A 17,226-nucleotide genomic window follows, 5' to 3' on the forward strand; every position below is an offset into this window, starting at 1 on the left:
GGCAGTTCCTCAGCGCTGACCCTCCGACAGTGTGGCAGTCCCTCAGCGCTGACCCTGCAACAGTGCGGTGCCCTCAGCACTGACCCTGCAACAGTGCAGCGCTCCATCAACGCTGACCCTGCGACAGTGCGGCATTCTCTCAGGACTGACCCTCCAATGGTGTGGCACCCCCTCAGTGCTGACCCAGCGACAGTGCGGCACTCCCTCAGTGCTGACCCTGTGACAGTGTGGCACTCCCTCAGCGTTGACCCAGTGACAGCACGGCACTCCCTCAGCGCTGACCCTGCGACAATGCGGAGCTCCCTCAGCGCTGACCCTGCGACAGTGTGGCACTCCCTCAGCACTGACCCTGCAACAGTGCAGTGCTCCCTCAGCGTTGACCCAGCGACAGTGCGGCACTCCCTCAGTGCTGAACCCCCGACAGTGTGGCACTCCCTCAGCACTGATCCTGCAACAGTACAGCACTCCCTCAGCACTGACCCCCCAACAGTGCGGTGCTCCCTCATCGTTGACCCAGCGACAGTGCGGCACTCCCTCAGTACTGACCCCAGCGACAGTACAGCACTCCCTCAGCATTGACCCTGCGACAGTGTGGCACTCCCTCAGCACTGACCCTGCGACACTCCCTCAGCGCTGACCCTGCGACAGTGCGGCACTCCCTCAGCACTGACCCTGCGACAATGTGGCACACCCTCAGCACTGACCCTCCAACAGTGCAGCACTCCCTCAGTGCTGACCCTCCAAAGGTGCGGCACTCCCTCAGTGCTGACCCTCCAACAGTGCGGCATTCCCTCAGTGCTGGCCCTCCAATGGTACGGCACTCTCTCAGGACTGATCCTCTGACAGTGCGGCACTCCCTCAGTACTGACCCTGCGACAGTGCTGCACTCCCTCAGCACTTACCCTGCAACAGTGTGGCACTTCCTCAGCACTGACCCAGCAACAGTGTGGCGCTCCCTCAGCACTGACCCTGTGACAGTGCTGCACTCCCTCAGTACTGACCCAAGGTTTGTCTCTGGTTATTCCAATGGGAATGCTGTTGTCCTTTTTAATTCAGGGTGATGTTCGCTTCCAGATGGAGTTCAATAGGTTAATCTCTCAGAAGGATTTATTTGAATCATTGTTTTGTGGGTGGAAATTTGGCAAAGGAAATTCTGAGTGCAAGCTGTAGTAAAGCAGAGATTGGCAGGAAAGTGAATTCCGACTGACAATCCCTGGGAAGTTCCTCTCTCAGTCTCTGCCTCAATTTCCTGGAAATTGCAAAGGTGATGTCTGATGGATTCAGATCCAATACTTTCTCAGGATTGGTCAGTGACTTTGGACTAAACCTCTCTGTGGGATTTAACAGAAAAATGTCTCTCTCTCTGGGAACCAATCCTGATTTTCAGTAGATTTTAACTTCACAGATTCTCTGCCCATGATTAACAAGGACCTAGTCATTTTGGTGAAGATCTGCTGATTTTTGCAAATATCTGGTGAGTTCAGTGGAGTTTTTAGTGGAATGGTGATTTGTTCATTTTGCTGAGATTCTGTGATTGAGGAGTGGAGATGTGGGGGTTTTGTAGAACAGCTACATTCTACAGTAAACATTTCTCAGCTAACATCCCTAGTTCTCCACTAGCGTGGGCAGATCGCAGATACAATCACCAAAATTGGATTCATAAAATAAAAGAAAGTGCTCCTGAAACTACGACATTCTCATATTTATAACCACACGCAGCACTGCTGTTCACTCCCAGGCAGAGGGTATTTTCACAGCTATGTCCGCTCTATTCTTGTGAAGTGATTTAAGACCGCAGCAAAGATTTTAGCTGAAAATTTTTGAGGTGATCTATGGATTTTAGCAGAACCCTGACTATTTTAGCAGAAATCTGGTGATTTCAGCAGAGATTTAGTGATTTTAGCTGAGATCTGGTGATTTTAACAGAGACCTGGTGATTTCAGCAGATATTTAGTGGTTTTAGCAGACATCTGGTGATTTTATCAGAGACCTGGTGATTTCAGCAGAGATTTGGCGATTTTAGCTGAGATCTGGTGATTTTAACAGAGACCTGGTGATTTCAGCAGAGATTTAGTGATTTTAGCTAAGATCTGGTGATTTTAACAGAGACCTGGTGATTTCAGCAGAGATTTGGCGATTTTAGCTGAGATCTGGTGATTTTAACAGAGACCTGGTGATTTCAGCAGAGATTTAGTGATTTTAGCTAAGATCTGGTGATTTTAACAGAGACCTGGTGATTTCAGCAGAAATTTAGCGGTTTTAGCAGACATCTGGTGATTTTAACAGAGACCTGGTGATTTCAGCAGAGATTTGGCAATTTTAGCTGAGATCTGGTGATTTTAACAGAGACCTGTTGATTTCAGCAGAGATTTGGTGATTTTAGCAGAGAGCTGGTGACTTTTAACAGAGGCCCAGGAATATTGCTGCTGTCTGCGTTCTGCAGTGGATCAGGATCGGGAATGATCTGGGACCCAGGGGCAGGTGAGCAGTCAGTGCCTGCAGATCCTTTGAAGGGAGTGGGTTAGTAGGAGGCTTCACTCTCGATCCCTGTATATTGCCAATGACCCCTTTGAATTCGAAACAGTGATTAAAAATCTGTATATAGTAATCCAAAAACAAAGCAAGCTAGTGCGGATGCTGGAATTCGAGCTGGAAGGAGGAATTGCTGGAGAAAATCAGCAGATCTAGCAGGGAGAGCAGAACATTTCATTCGATTTGGATTTTATCCCAGACACTGAAATGCATTTGCAGCATTTCGCAAATCGTGTTACTGACTGAGAGGTATTTATACATTTGCACACCGGACTAAAATTATTCAATTTGGGGGGGAAATGATTTTTTTTGTTTGAAATGACTGTCTCAGCAGCGGGGAATATTCCAAACCCTTAGCCCTCCAAGTTTCATGAGCTGCTTACCTGTTTTTTTGAGTGGCTCAGGCATAGTTTTGCTAAATCACCTGCGGTCCCTGCTTCAGAACTTGAACTAAACAGCCCCCCGTGTCTTGCTCGTCAAAACATGGCCAGCTGCAGAAGCATTCAGCGGTGGGAGCTGAGAGACAATACCCTGCCTTTTGTATGGAGCTGGGAATGATTTCTCCGCCTCTAACACCGCCTTCCACCCCATTTCTGGAAACCCTTTGCAATTTTCACTGAAACTGGAACCTCGTGCCTGGACTGGAAACGTCCACTCTGAACCTCGCTCAAGGAATGTTACCCAACTGTCCAAGTTCGCCTCTGTGTTTGGTACAGACCTTGTTAGACTTTTGATGGAAAGACACTACATTCCGAGAGGGAGCGAGAGAATTATGTTTGATGTGAAATGTAGAGGCTATTCATCATCTCCCTATCCCAAACGATGCTTGACATTTTTAAATCGAATTTAATCAAGATGTGTTTTAAAAACTGTTTTCCGTCTATTGTCTTTCGTCACAAACTTACAGAACCGCACTGCATTTTCACAAATTTACCCTAACACTTGGGCATTTTTTGGTAAAATTGAACTTTTTACAAGAAATCTGAGGTCTCGTCATTTTTTCCAAAGTCTTGTCGATTCGCTGGTTTGACTTTAATCGTGAATTTGAGGGAAAGAATATCAATGCCCCCTCAGTGAATCCGGAATTATTTCCGATGTGTGTCGAGAGGGACACCTGTTTCCTCTCTCTTTAGGGGTAAGGGAGACGGTGGTTGTGGAACTCGGGAATGAAGCTAGACCGATCTCCTCCGGAGGCATCTCACCTTCTGTCACTGGAACATCTCCCCAAGGTTAAACCGGGGCTGTGGTGTTAAACAGCAAGTGAAGTCATCTCAGTATCAAATACACACCCCTATCCGCCCTCCCCGCAAACTCCCTCTCATTATCACTGCAGGGCATTCAGCCCACACCTACTCACCAAATAGCATCCCATCTCCTGTAGCCCATGGTCAGTTCACAAGACTGTGGGAGGAAACCCAGACACGGGGAGAATGTGCAAACTCCACACAGACAGTTGCCTGGGGCTGGAACTGAACCAGGGTCCCTTGTGTTGGAAGGCAGCAGTGCTAACCACTGAGCCATCATGCTGCTCCATTGTATATACATACCCTAACATATATGCATGAAACACACACATATAGCTATACACAATACAAATGTATAGCTCACACTCACAGGCTGTAGAAGGACTGTAATGTTTATCTTTTACCTTTATTTCTTCATTTTCCTAAATTATATTATGAAGAACTGTAATGTAGAACTTTCAGCTTTTTTCATTATTTCTCTATTTTTGTACCTAGTCTATTTTAGTCCCTCAATTTTGTAACTAGGTACCTCATACCAAAGGTGACACCGTGTGTGGCAACATTCTACACTTTTCACTGAGCCTCTGTGACAGTAAAACATAATTCTAACACGTACTAATATCCACCCCCGGGTACACACTGCCGACCAGCGTGCTGTTTAGTACTGGGCTCTGTTTTGATCAATGGTTGCCTTTATAGGAAAACCACACAGCTGTTGTCCAAATATAGAAGCTCCCCCCCCGAAGCTCCAGTGCATTGAAATCCCACCCTCAACAATACCGTCCCACTTGTGACCCAATGCACTGTCAGGGAATTTCTAGGGCACTTGCTTTTAGCCAGTGACTGTCACCCTGCTGGACCTTGCATTATTTTTAGGGGTTAGTGCTCAACAATGACATTAACCATCTCTCCTTCCCTTCCTTTCCCACATGTTAGACAGAGAATTTCCTTGAAAAAGTTGCAACTGGAGAGTGTCCCATTTTAAACAGAGATAGAGACAACTGTCCTCCCAGAGGGCTGTGGGTCTGTGCAACTCTCTCCACAGACAGCAATGGAAACAGGGCCATTGATTATTTTTAAGGCAGAGATAGATATATTCTTAAATAAAAGCAAAGTATTGCAAAGCTGCAAGAGATCTGAAATAAAGCCAGAAAATGTCACAGAAACTGAGCAGGTCTGGCAGCATCTGTGGACAGAGAAGCAGACTTTTCTTCAACATCTTCAACCTCTCCCTGCAGCAGGCCCCTGTCCCTGCCTGTTTCAAGAGGCCAACATCATCCCTGTGCCTAAGAAGGCTCATGCAGCATGTCTCAATGATTACTGCCCACTGGCCCTAACTTCGGTGGTCATGAAGTGCTTTGAAAGGCTGGTCATGGCATTAATCAACTCCAGCCTCCCCACTACTCTTGACCCACTCCAATTTGCCTATCGGACCAACAGATCCACGTCTGATGCCATATCACTTGCCCTTCACTCCTCCCTTGAACATCTTGATACCAAGAATTACATAAGAATCCTACTCATTGACTACAGATCAACCTCAACACTATTATCCCCTCGAGACTGAATACTAAACTTAGCGATCTCAGACTAAGCCTGACTCTCTGCAACTGAATCCTCAGTTTCCTGACCCACAGGCCACAATCAGTGAAGATTGGGGACAATATTTCATCCTCACTAACACTCAACACTGGAGCCCTCCAGGGGTGTACTCAGCCCCCTACTGTACTCACTGTATACCCATGACTGCATCACCAAATACCAGACTAATGCCATTTACAAATTCACTGATAGCACCACCATGGTCAGTCAAATCTCAGATGGTGATGGATCAGACTAGAGATGGGAGGTGGAAGACCTGGAGAAATGGTGCACTGAGAACATCCAAGCTCTCAATGCTGGCAAAACAAAATAACTCATTATTGACTTTCGGCGGGATGTTACTCATGCCTCTCTACACATTAACAGCACAGAGGTGGAACGAGTGGAGAGTGTTAAGCACCTGAGAGTGGTCATCCACAACAAACTTTCTTGGACCCTTCATGTAGACACACTGGTTACAAAGGCCCAACAATGTCTCTTCTTCCTCAGGCAGCTGAGGAAATTTGGCATGATGGTGAATACCCTCGCCAACTTTTATAGGTGCGCCATCGAGAGCATTCTGTCTGGATGTATCACTACCTGGTATGGCAACTGTCCCATTCAAGATCGGAGACAGTTACAGAGAGTGGTGAACTCAGCCCGGACAATCACAGAGGCCAACCTCCCATAGCAGGGTGGTTGTTATGGAGGACTTTAACTTCCCAGATATTGACTGGGAGAGCTATAGCTCGAGTTCATTAGATGGGTCGGTGTTTGTCCAATGTGTGCAGGAGGGTTTCCTGACACAATATGTAGACAGGCCAACAAGAGGTGAGGCTATACTGGATTTGGTTCTAGGTAATGAACCAGGCCAGGTGTTAGACTTGGAGGTAGGTGAGCACTTCGGGGACAGTGACCACAACTCGGTGACTTTTACTTTAGTGATGGAGAGGGATAAGTGTGCGCCGCAGGGCAAGAGTTATAGCTGGGGGCAGGGAAATTATGATGCAGTGAGGCATGACTTAGGATGTGTGGATTGGAAAAACAGGCTTCAAGAGAAGAACACTAATGAGATGTGGGGATTGTTCAAGGAGCAGCTACTACGTGTCCTCGATAAGTATGTACCAGTCAGGCATGGTGTAAAGGGCCTTGTGAGGCAGCCATGGTTTAGTAAGGAATTGGAATCCCTTGTGAAAGGGAAGAAGGCGGCATATGTAAAGATGAGGCGTGAAGGTTCAGTTGGGGCGATAGAGAGTTATAAGGTAGCCAGGAAGGATCTAAAGAGAGAGCTAAGAGCAGCGAGAAGGGGACATGAAAAGTCTTTAGCTGGTAGGATTAGGGAAAACCCAAAGGCTTTCTATAGGTATGTCAGGAATAAAAGGATGACTAGGGTAGGTATCGGTCCAGTCAAGGATAGTAGTGGGAAGTTGTGTGTGGAGGCGGAGGAGATTGGAGAGACACTAAATCAATACTTTTCATCAGTATTCACTCAGGAACAGGACACTGTTGCTGATGTGAATATGGAGTCACAAATGATTAGAATGGATGGCCTGGAAATATGCAGGGAAGAGGTTCTGGGAATATTGGAGAGGATGAAAATAGATAAGTCTCCTGGGCCTGATGGCATTTACCCTAGGATCCTATGGGAAGCTAGGGAGGAGATAGCAGAGCCATTGGCCTGGATTTTTATGTCGTCATTTTCAACGGGAATAGTACCAGAGGACTGGAGGATAGCCAATGTGGTCCCCTTGTTCAAGAAAGGGAGTAGGGATAGCCCTAGTAACTATAGGCCAGTGAGTCTGACTTCAGTGGTGGGCAAAGTCTTAGAGAGAATGGTAAGGGATAAGATTTATGAACATCTGGATAGGAATAACGTGATCAAGGATAGCCAGCATGGTTTTGTGAAGGGCAGGTCGTGCCTCACAAACCTTATTGAGTTCTTTGAGAAGGTGACTAAGGAAGTGGACGAGGGTAAAGCAGTAGATGTTGTGTATATGGATTTTAGTAAGGCGTTCGATAAGGTTCCCCATGGTAGGCTAATGCTAAAACTACGGAGGTATGGCATTGAGGATACATTAGAGGTTTGGATTAGGAATTGGCTGGCTGGAAGGAGACAGAGGGTAGTAGTTGATGGACTATGTTCATCTTGGAGTGCAGTTACTAGCGGTGTACCACAAGGATCTGTTTTGGGACCATTGCTTTTTGTTATCTTTATAAATGATCTAGACGAAGGGCTTGAAAGCTGGGTAAGCAAGTTTGCGGATGACACAAAAGTCGGTGGAGTTGTGGATAGTGAGGAAGGAAGTGGTAGGTTACAGCGGGATATAGATAAGTTGCAGAGCTGGGCAGAAATGTGGCAAATGGAATTCAATGTAGCTAAGTGTGAAGTCATTCACTTTGGTAGGAGTAACAAGAAGATGGATTACTGGGCTAATGGTAGGCTACTTGGTAGTGTGGATGAGCAGAGGGATCTTGGTGTCCATGTACACAGATCTCTGAAAGTTGCCACCCAGGTAAATAATGCTGTGAGGAAGGCATATGGTGTACTGGGCTTTATTGGTAGAGGAATTGAGTTCCGGAGTCCTGAGGTCATGTTGCAACTGTATAAGACTCTGGTGCGGCCTCATCTGGAGTATTGTGTGCAGTTTTGGTCGCCATACTATAGGAAGGATGTGGAAGCTTTAGAACGAGTGCAGAGGAGGTTTACCAGGATGTTGCCTGGAATGGTAGGAAAATCTTATGAGGAAAGGCTGAGGCACTTGGGGCTGTTCTCATTGGAGAAGAGAAGGTTTAGGGGAGATTTGATAGAGGTGTATAAGATGATTAGGGGTTTAGATAGGGTCGACACTGAGAACCTTTTACCGCTAATGGAGTCAGCTGTTACTAGGGGACACAGCTTTAAATTAAGGGGTGGTAGGTATAGGACAGATGTTAGGGGTAGATTCTTTACACAGCGGGTTGTGAGTTCATGGAATGCCCTGCCAGTAGCAGTGGTGAACTCTCCTTCTTTATGGTCATTTAAGCAGGCATTGGATAGGCATTTGGAAGTTATTGGGCTAGTGTAGGTTAGGTAGGATTCAGTCGGCGCAACATCGAGGGCCGAAGGGCCTGTACTGCGCTGTATCCTTCTATGTTCTATGTTCTATCTATAGAATCCATCTATCAGGCCCGCTGTCAAGGAAAGGCAGCCAGCATTCTCAAAGATCCATCCCACCCTGGCAATGTTTTTCTACAGCTTTACCATCAGGGAGAAGGTACAGAAGCCTGAACACACACCAGCCGGTTTCAAAACAGTTTCTACCCTATTGTTGTTAGAATACTGAATGGACTCTCAAACTCTTAACATTCATCTGTACCTGTGTTTTTGTTTTTGATGTTTTGATGTTTACCTATTATTTACAATCTATGCGACTTAACTCTGTGATCTACTTGGAAAAAATGCTCGTGCCCGAAATGTCGATTCTCCTGCTCCTTGGATGCTGTCTGACCTGCTGCGCGTTTCCAGCAACACATTTTCAGCTCTGTGATCTGCCTGTATTTCTCGCAAGACAAAGCTTTTCACTGTGCCTCGGTACACATGACAGTAAATTCCAATTCAATTCAATTCAGACTTAACATTTTAAGACCAGTACTTAGAGTCAGAGAGATGTACAGCACGAAAACAGACCCTTCAGTCCAACTCGTCCATGCTGACCAGATATCCCAACCTAACCCAGTCCCATTTGCCAGCACTTGGCCCATATCCATCTAAACCCTTCCTATTCATATATGCATCCAGATGCCTTTTAAAAAATGCAATTGTATCAGCCTCCACCACTTCCTCTGGCAGCTCATTCCATACATGTACCACCCTCTGTGTGAAAAGGTTGCCCCTTAGGTCTCTTTTATATCTTTTTCCGCTCACCCTAAACCTATGCCCTCCAGTTCTGGACTCCCCGACCCCAGGGAAATGGAGATTACTGGCTTTGTGTGTCTGGAAGAGCTGGGGTATTTTTTTAAGGTGCGTATTTGAAAACACCTTGTCTATTTATCCTATCCATGCCCTTCATGATTTTATAAACCTCTATAAGGTCACCCCTCAGCCTCTGACACTCCAGGGAAAACAGCTCCAGCCTGTTCTGCCTCTCCCTGTAACTCAAATCCTCCAACCCTGGCAACATCCTTGTAAATCTTTTCTGAAACCTGTCAAGTTTCACAACATCCTTCATATAGCAGGCATACAAGAATTGCACACAATATTCCAACAGTGGTCTAACCAATGTCCAGCCACAACATGACCTCCCAACTCCTGTACCCTCAATACTCTGACCAATAAAGGAAAGTATACCAAACACCTTCTTCACTATCCTATCTACCTGCAACTCCACTTTTAAGGAATGTAGAATACTTCATTGAGTGGAAAGTGCTTTGAAATGTCCAGTAGTTGTGAAAAATATGAGGTGTATGGAAGTCTTCTTTGATGTTTTCGTGGCTGATAAGCTGAAGTTTTCAAAGAAAATGAAAGAAACTCAAGTTTTTTCTGAATGCTCACAAACCTTTTCTTCAGCATGTGCTCAGGGTAGTATCCAGGATATTGATTGGTACAAGTCAGAGAGACCAGGATCTGAGTGCCCAGACTTGAAGTGAAAGGATGACCAGGTTGTAGTGATTGAGACCAGGTGGATCTCATTGACGATGAGATCCCTGACTGGGGCTGTTAACCTGGGTCAATCAGGGAGCCCTGGCTGGCAGATATAAACAGGAGATTCAGAGTCTCCTCAGTTTAGGGGATTGACCCTGTGTTGGCTGGTACTATAGTCAGTATGTTACTGTTGGTTTCTGCTTCTCTTTTTTGGCGAGGGAAACCTGCTTCCTGAACTGGCTGAATTATTTAGCCAGTTAGTTAATTGGTATTCCTTTTAGTGAGGACTGATTGTTAAACTCCTGATGCACAATAATGTGTTTCAGTTGTAACTCAGTTCTCATTAGTGGATTGTTGTTTCACTGTCTGGTTACAGCCTGTGTGTTACTCTTTTCACTCTTTTTGGGAAAAGGATAATGTTAATTTTGTGGTAGGGCTTAGCCCTTGGACTGTAGTTTCCTCTTTTTTTTGTATGTGTCTTCACTTTTTTTTTATTGGTGTTTGGACTGAGCCCTTGTGGAAGACCTACATTTTACCAGAGGACCTGTTCCTGTGGGGAGGCCTAGGCCTGGAACTGGGCCTCTGAAGATTGAACACCTGTGTGTGTGCTGGGAGGTGAGCACTTGCTGTATCCTGGAGTCTGGGAGAAGATCTTTCCTTCAGGAGTGGACCAAACCCCTGTGAGTTAACTGCACCTGTACAATGTTCCTGTGAGTGGGCCTTGTTTTCCAAGGCTGGGCCAGGACTCTATGGAGACTGAACAACTGTGTGCTGTGGGGTGTGCATTTGCTGCCTTCAGGAGTGGACTCTGCCCTTGGTTGCGGTCTCTGTTTTTAGCAATGAACTCTGCAATTTGGAGCGGACTCTATTTCTGACAACGTACATCGTATACTGGAGTAGACTCTTCCTGGAAATGGATTCTATATTTTGAAGACTGTATAGATTTGGACTGTGTACCAGAATGGATCTGTTTTTTTTTTGGTAATTAACTGTATTGTGGTGTTTCCTGGGTCTATCACCTGCACTGTCTTGTGTGTCCCTGGGTCTGGCAGGCCTGACTGTGAGCAGGGAGGCTCATGGGTTGTCCTGAAAGCTGTCACCCCGAGAGCCAGATGGTGGGTAGGCCATTCTGAGCGCTGTCGTCCTGAGAAGGGGTGATTGGGACGGGCTGTCCTAGAGGTGGTCAGAAGGTGTGTCAGAGCAGCCGAGAGCCAGAAGGTGCGTAGGGGCAGGCTGAGATCCGGAAGGCTTGTGGACTACCCTGCACGCTGTCATCCCAGGGAAGGGGACGGGCTGTCCTGGAGGTGGCCGGAAGGTGTGCCAGGATAGCCCACTGGCCGGATGGTGCATCAGGGTGAGAGCCTAATGGCACGTAGGGGCAGACCGAGAGCCTGAAGGTGGGTAGCCATCCTGACCGCTGTCACCCTGGGCAGGTACTGGGGTGGGCTGTCCTAGAGGTGGTCGAAAGGTGGGTCAGGGCAGACCAAGAACTGGAAGGGGCATGGGGTGGACCAAGAGCCAGAAGGTATGTAGGAGTGGGCTGCCTTAGAGTGGCCAGAGGGGGGAGGGACAGGGCCTTGCTGGGTCTGTATTGTATGCACTTTTTTATGTAATTGGATTGTCTTATGCATAAATGTCATTGTTGCTGTCTTTATATTTGAAACTAGGATTTGTGGTTTGTCCTCATCTCCCTGTAAACTGGTTGGGTTTGGGGCCCGGCTTTGCTGCTCCTCTCCCTTGTAAAATTGCTGTTGTATACAGCTGTAAATGTTAACTGTTTTGTAAACTGTTTTGTAATTGCTTAATAAATAACCAGGGGATTCCGTCTCCTTACTCCAGGGATTGACTCTGAGCTGGTCAATCACAGCAAGTGTACTGTGCACATGTAACTAAAGGGTGAGTTGCTGATGGGATACCAGCCTCTGTGCGGTTATTTCACTTTCAAACTGAGATGAGGAGGAATTTCTTCAACCAGAGAGTGGTGAATGTGTGGGACCCACTGCTGCAGCGTGCTATGGAGGCCATGTCGCGTGTGTGTATAAGACAGAGATAGATCAATAAGAGGATCAAAGGTTACGGGGAGAAGTCAGGAGAATGGGGCTGAACATCATATAAGGCATGATCAAATGGCGTAGCAGACTGAATGGGCTGAATGGCCTGATTCTGCTCCTCTATCACATGGTCTTACTCCCCCTAGTGGCAGCTATGCCTCCAACTACGGAACTGTTAATGTCTCAAATTCCAGAGAGAATTACAACTTAGATCCCCTGGGCTGGTACATATACTGGAAATACCCCATGTTGGCAGTGCACGCAGCAGAACCTCTCTCTGACCCTGGAGGTCTGTGGCTGACCTGATTGTACAGTCTCTGTGCTTTGCTGTTCCGAGTGGCCACTTCCAATCGTCTTCGAGCTCAGAAATAGCAATTACCTCCAGATCCACATGGCACTCAAACTTCATGTTGGAGTGAAGACTGGCTTTGTCATCAATAACATACATTTATGTAGCACCTGTAATGTAGGAAAACATCCCAAGGCACTTCACAAGAGTGATTAGCAAACAAAATTAACATGGAGTCACTCAAGGTATTGGGACAGGTGACCAGAAGTTTTGCTTTAGAGACTTAAAGGAGTGTCTTAGAATGACGCAGATAATGAAAATGTATATACTGGTGCAAAGATGTTTTTGAAATTTTAAATGTGTCAGCCATTGGTTAATTGTTTGTTTCTTCCTTAGTGCTGAGTCAGAATGCTATGGGTTCAAGTCCCTCTGACCCTGCAGTACAGGAATGTTGGAGGTGCCATCTTTCAGATTCGATTTGGTTCATTGTAGTCACGTGTACTTAAATACAGTGAAAAGTTTTGTTTGTGAGCAGTATAGGCAGGTCACAGGTGCTCAGCCAGAGGGAGGCACACAGTTAGACTGGACAGGAGGTGCACAAAGCAGGATCAAGACTAACAAGACCACCATTACATGAAGTTAGAGTCCATTCATCAATCTAATAATGGCCAGTAGGAAGCTGTTCCTGAACAGGCTTGTGTATCTCCTGCCTGATGGGAGAGATTGTAGGAGATCATTACTGGGTGGGAGGGGTCTTTGATGTTGGCGGCCTTTCTCCAGCAGTGAGCTGTGTAAATGGAGTCATGGATGAAAGGTTGGTCTGAGCTGTGCACACCACCTTCTGTAGTTTCTTACGGTCCTGGGCTGCACCAGGCTGTTATACACCCGGACAGTGTGCTCTCAATGGGACGTCTGTAGACGTTGGTGAGGATCCTTATGGACATGCCGAATTTCCTGAGCTGCCTGAGGGAGGAGAGGTGTTGTTGTGCCTTGTTGTCCATCACTCCAAGGAACTTGACATTCTCCACTCTCTCAACCTCCGCTCCATTGCTGTAGATGGGGATGTGTTCTTCTCCTTTCTTTCTAAAGTCAATGATCAGTTCTGTAGTTTTGAGATAGAGAGAGATTTTTCTCATTGCACCAGGTCACCAAGTCCTCTATCTCCTTTCAGTATTTCGAATCATCAGTGTTTGATGTCTATCCCACCGTGGTGAGGTCATCAGCAAATGTGTAGATGGTGTTCATTTGGAATTTGACTACACAGTTGTGGACAGTGAAGGAGATTATCTCCGAATACTGGGACCTCGATCAGATGGACCAATGGAGAAAGGCATGGCAGGTGGAGTTGGAGATAAATGGGAGTTGTTGCATTTTGGGAAGGCAAACTAGTGCAGGACTTGTACTTGTAGGGACCTGAGGAATGTTGCCAAACAGAGATCTAAGGGTGAACATGGATAGTTCCTTGAAAGTGGAGTCAAAGATAGATAGGATAGTGAAGGTGTTTGGTACACTTGCCTTCATTGATCAGAGCATGGGGTACAGGAGCTGGGGTGTCATGTTGCGGCTGTACAGGACTTGGTGAGGCCACTTGTTTTTAATTCACTTGTGGGACATCGGTGTCACTGGCTAGGCCCAGCATTTGTTGCCTGTCCATACTTGCCCCTTGAGAAGGTGGGGGTGAGCTGCCTTCTTGAACAGCTACAGTCCATGTGCTGTGGGTTGACCCACAATGCCCTTAGGGAGGGAATTCCAGGATTTTGACCCAGTGACACTGAAGGAACATTTAGAATACTGCATAGAATTCTGATCTTCTTCTCTAGGAAAGATATTGTTAAAATTGAGGGTGAGGAAAGGATTTACAAGGATGTTGCCAGGTTTGGAGGGTTTGAGCTACAAGGGAGAGGGGCTGTTTTCCCTGGAATGTCGGAGGCTGAGGGATGAGGTTTAGAAAATCATGAGGGCCGTGGATAGGATAAATGGACAATGACTTTTCCCTGCGGTGGGGGAGTCTGGAACTAAAGGGGATAAGTTTAAGGTGAGAGGGGAAAGATTTGAAAAGGACCTGAGGCATAACTTTTCACGTAGATGGTGGTGTGTGTATGGAATGAGCTGCCAGAGGAAGTGGTGGAGGCTGGTACAATTACAGCAACATTTAAAAGCATCTAGATAGGTATATGAATAGGAAGGGTTTGGAGGGATATGGGCCTGTCAAATGGGACTAGGTCAGATTGGGGTGTCTGGTTGGCATGGATGGGTTGGACCAAAGGGTCTGTTTCTGTGCTGCATGATACTATGAGACTTTCAATTTGAGGTGACATCTGACCTCTGAGGGGTCTGCCACACATTGACCTCACCCCCACCCCTACTCCTATGGTGCTCCCCCTCCCCACCTTTCCCCATTCACTGGAAAAAGTTGCAAATTCTTTTATGGGCTTTGCCATTTCCCCCCTTGACAGGGGAGTTTGAATCTTCTACCTCAGTTTGGGTAGGTTTGGATTCCCATATGGGCATCATGAAGCATGTTCCTGAGGTGATCACCCTCAGAATGAGTAACCTAGAAAGGGGAACATCTGAAAGACAGTCCTTGAAGATTTCCAATGATGGGGTAGTGACTGTTCCCTTTACCAGCTTGTTCTGCTGTGCCATTGCCTGTGGAAAGGATAGTGGGCTGGTTATTGTGGTAACTGGGCTGGAAAGAGTCTGAAAGGGTTAATGTGGAGGAGTTCCATAAACACCGCCCACAATGAAGATTTCATATGGGGGCAGATCTCAAAGACGTGAGACCCAACATTGCGTCGTAAAGTCATAGTCATACAGTTCAGAAACAGACCCAAACATAATCCCAAACTAAACTGGACCCACCTGCCTGCTCCTGGGCATGAGCTTCTCTTAGACATTGCAACAGAGACTATCGTGTCAGGGTGAGCTATGTAATGTGCAATAAACCACATCCTGTTAACTACAACACTCTTCTAGTTCGACCAGGAGATGGTTTTCCTTGCCCCCTACAGAGGCAGGTGGTAATCCCCTTCACCCTGAGCAACTGGCATGGCCACACTCTCTCAGAAATACATGGTCATGGTGCTTTGTGTGGATGGTTACCATGTGATTTCAAAGGAAGGCAGTAGGTCCCTGTTTGTGCCTGTTCCCAAAAGTCCATTCTATATTTTAACAAATATTTTTCTCCTTCCTTCACTGCTGAGAGTCCCATTCCAAATCTCTGGCCAGGACTAAGGAAATGGAAGAGGCTGGTACCATTACAGCATTTAAAAGGCACTTGGATGGGTATATGAACAGGAATGGTTTAGAGGGATATGGATCAAATGCTGGCAAATGGGACTAGATTGGGTTGGGATATCTGGTCGGTATGGACAGGTTGGTCCGAAGGGTCTGTTTCCATGCTGTACATCTCTGACTCCAATGTGTGAATTTCCCATCCTGCTCTGTGCAGGACATCTTTGGATTGTCGGATTTGCTCTGGACTCCTCCTCCAGAGGGAGCAATTCCTCTCAATCCAACCAGGAAAACCCTGGAAAACACACACAAATATTACACGCTGACCCAACTCGTGTTAGTTGTATCAGAGTGTATCCATGTCAATGTGAGTGGTTGCTGACATGCAATAAAGTTGCTGCACCCCCCACTCTCACTGGCAGGAGTGACTGGTGGTGGTTTATCCTGAGGGTCAGACGAGGGGAGGGGTTGAGTAGGAGTTCACAGTAACCTCAGCTGGAACCGGAATCACATACCGATATCATCACTCTGCTGTACAAACTGCTATCCAGCCAACTAAGCTAACCACTACCTCAACCTGATAAACTCTGGGGGATACAAACTAGAGGTTGTAGCAATCCTCTTGCTCTGATCAGTAACAAGTCTGAGTTGTTCATGTTAAAATAGGAAACTATTCCATCATATGGAGTGGAGGTGCTAGTGTTGGATTGGGGTGGACAAAGTTAAAAATCACACAACACCAGGTTATAGTCCAACAGTTTTAATTGGAAGCACTAGCTTTCGGAGCACTGCTCTGTCATCAGGTAACTATGGAGCAGGATCATAGGACACAGAATTTTTCACAAAAGACCTCAATGTCATGCAGCTGAAATGATATCCTGAGCAAACCTAGATTGCTGTTAAGTCTTTCATCTTTTAGAATGGGTTGCAGGTTTCAGTTCATTAATATGTAAATTGTAATTGCAGATACATTTTATTTTGTTCAAACAGCACACAATCTATAGGCAGTCAATCCATGTAACATTCTATAAATTCCTACTTTGGAAGTAGAACCAGTCTGGCTTAAGGGTGGGATACAGACTGACTCAAGCCTCACGCCTTTAATGCATTGTCTGAGCCGAGATGCCTCCTTTCTTTATAAAACCTTAAGTTATCTCAAGAATATGACTTGAAAGAAGTTCTGGAATTTACATATTAATGAACTGAAATCTGTAACCCATTCTAAAAGATGAAAGTCTTAACAGCAATCTAGGTTTGTTCAATATATTGCATCAACAGATGACACTATGATCTGTTGCTGTAAATTCTGTGTCCTCTGATCCTGCTCCACTAGCTCCCTGATAAAGGAGCAGTGCTCCGAAAGCTAGTGCTTCCAAATAAACCTGTTGGACTATAACCTGGTGTTGTGGGATTTTTAACTTTCATTGAAAGGTAGCTAACCACTGCCACCTACTGACCAGATGGTGTTCACACATATTTTATAATTTGAAAGGAATGAATGAATGATGATTCTACTGCTGGAGATCATGGCTTGTCAATACACAAGATAGCATTCAATATCAATATTGTGTAATAGAGGCATGTACTTAACTTTGAACTTTTGTCTTTTGGTTGATTCTTTCGCCAGTTTCTGTCACTGATTTCCAAGAATACAAAACAGAAATCTGAAGTTGT

General features: G+C 46.1%; 1 protein-coding gene across 8 annotated transcripts in view; it reads right to left on the reverse strand.

Moving 5' to 3' along the window:
• The window catches only part of mybpc1 (myosin binding protein C1), a 154,027-nt gene extending 150,997 nt beyond the window's left edge, over positions 1–3,030 (reverse strand). For all 8 annotated transcript variants that reach the window (XM_060839610.1, XM_060839609.1, XM_060839608.1 and 5 more), the window contains exon 1: positions 2,916–3,030. In XM_060839610.1, coding sequence (XP_060695593.1) covers positions 2,916–2,940 — 25 coding nt within the window. In that variant the 5' untranslated portion in view covers positions 2,941–3,030. The remainder of the gene's footprint in view (positions 1–2,915) is intronic.
• Between the last annotated feature and the right edge of the window lie 14,196 nt (positions 3,031–17,226).

Source organism: Hemiscyllium ocellatum, chromosome 19 (genome assembly GCF_020745735.1).
Source record: "Hemiscyllium ocellatum isolate sHemOce1 chromosome 19, sHemOce1.pat.X.cur, whole genome shotgun sequence".
In the NCBI taxonomy this organism is placed as follows: domain Eukaryota; kingdom Metazoa; phylum Chordata; class Chondrichthyes; order Orectolobiformes; family Hemiscylliidae; genus Hemiscyllium; species Hemiscyllium ocellatum.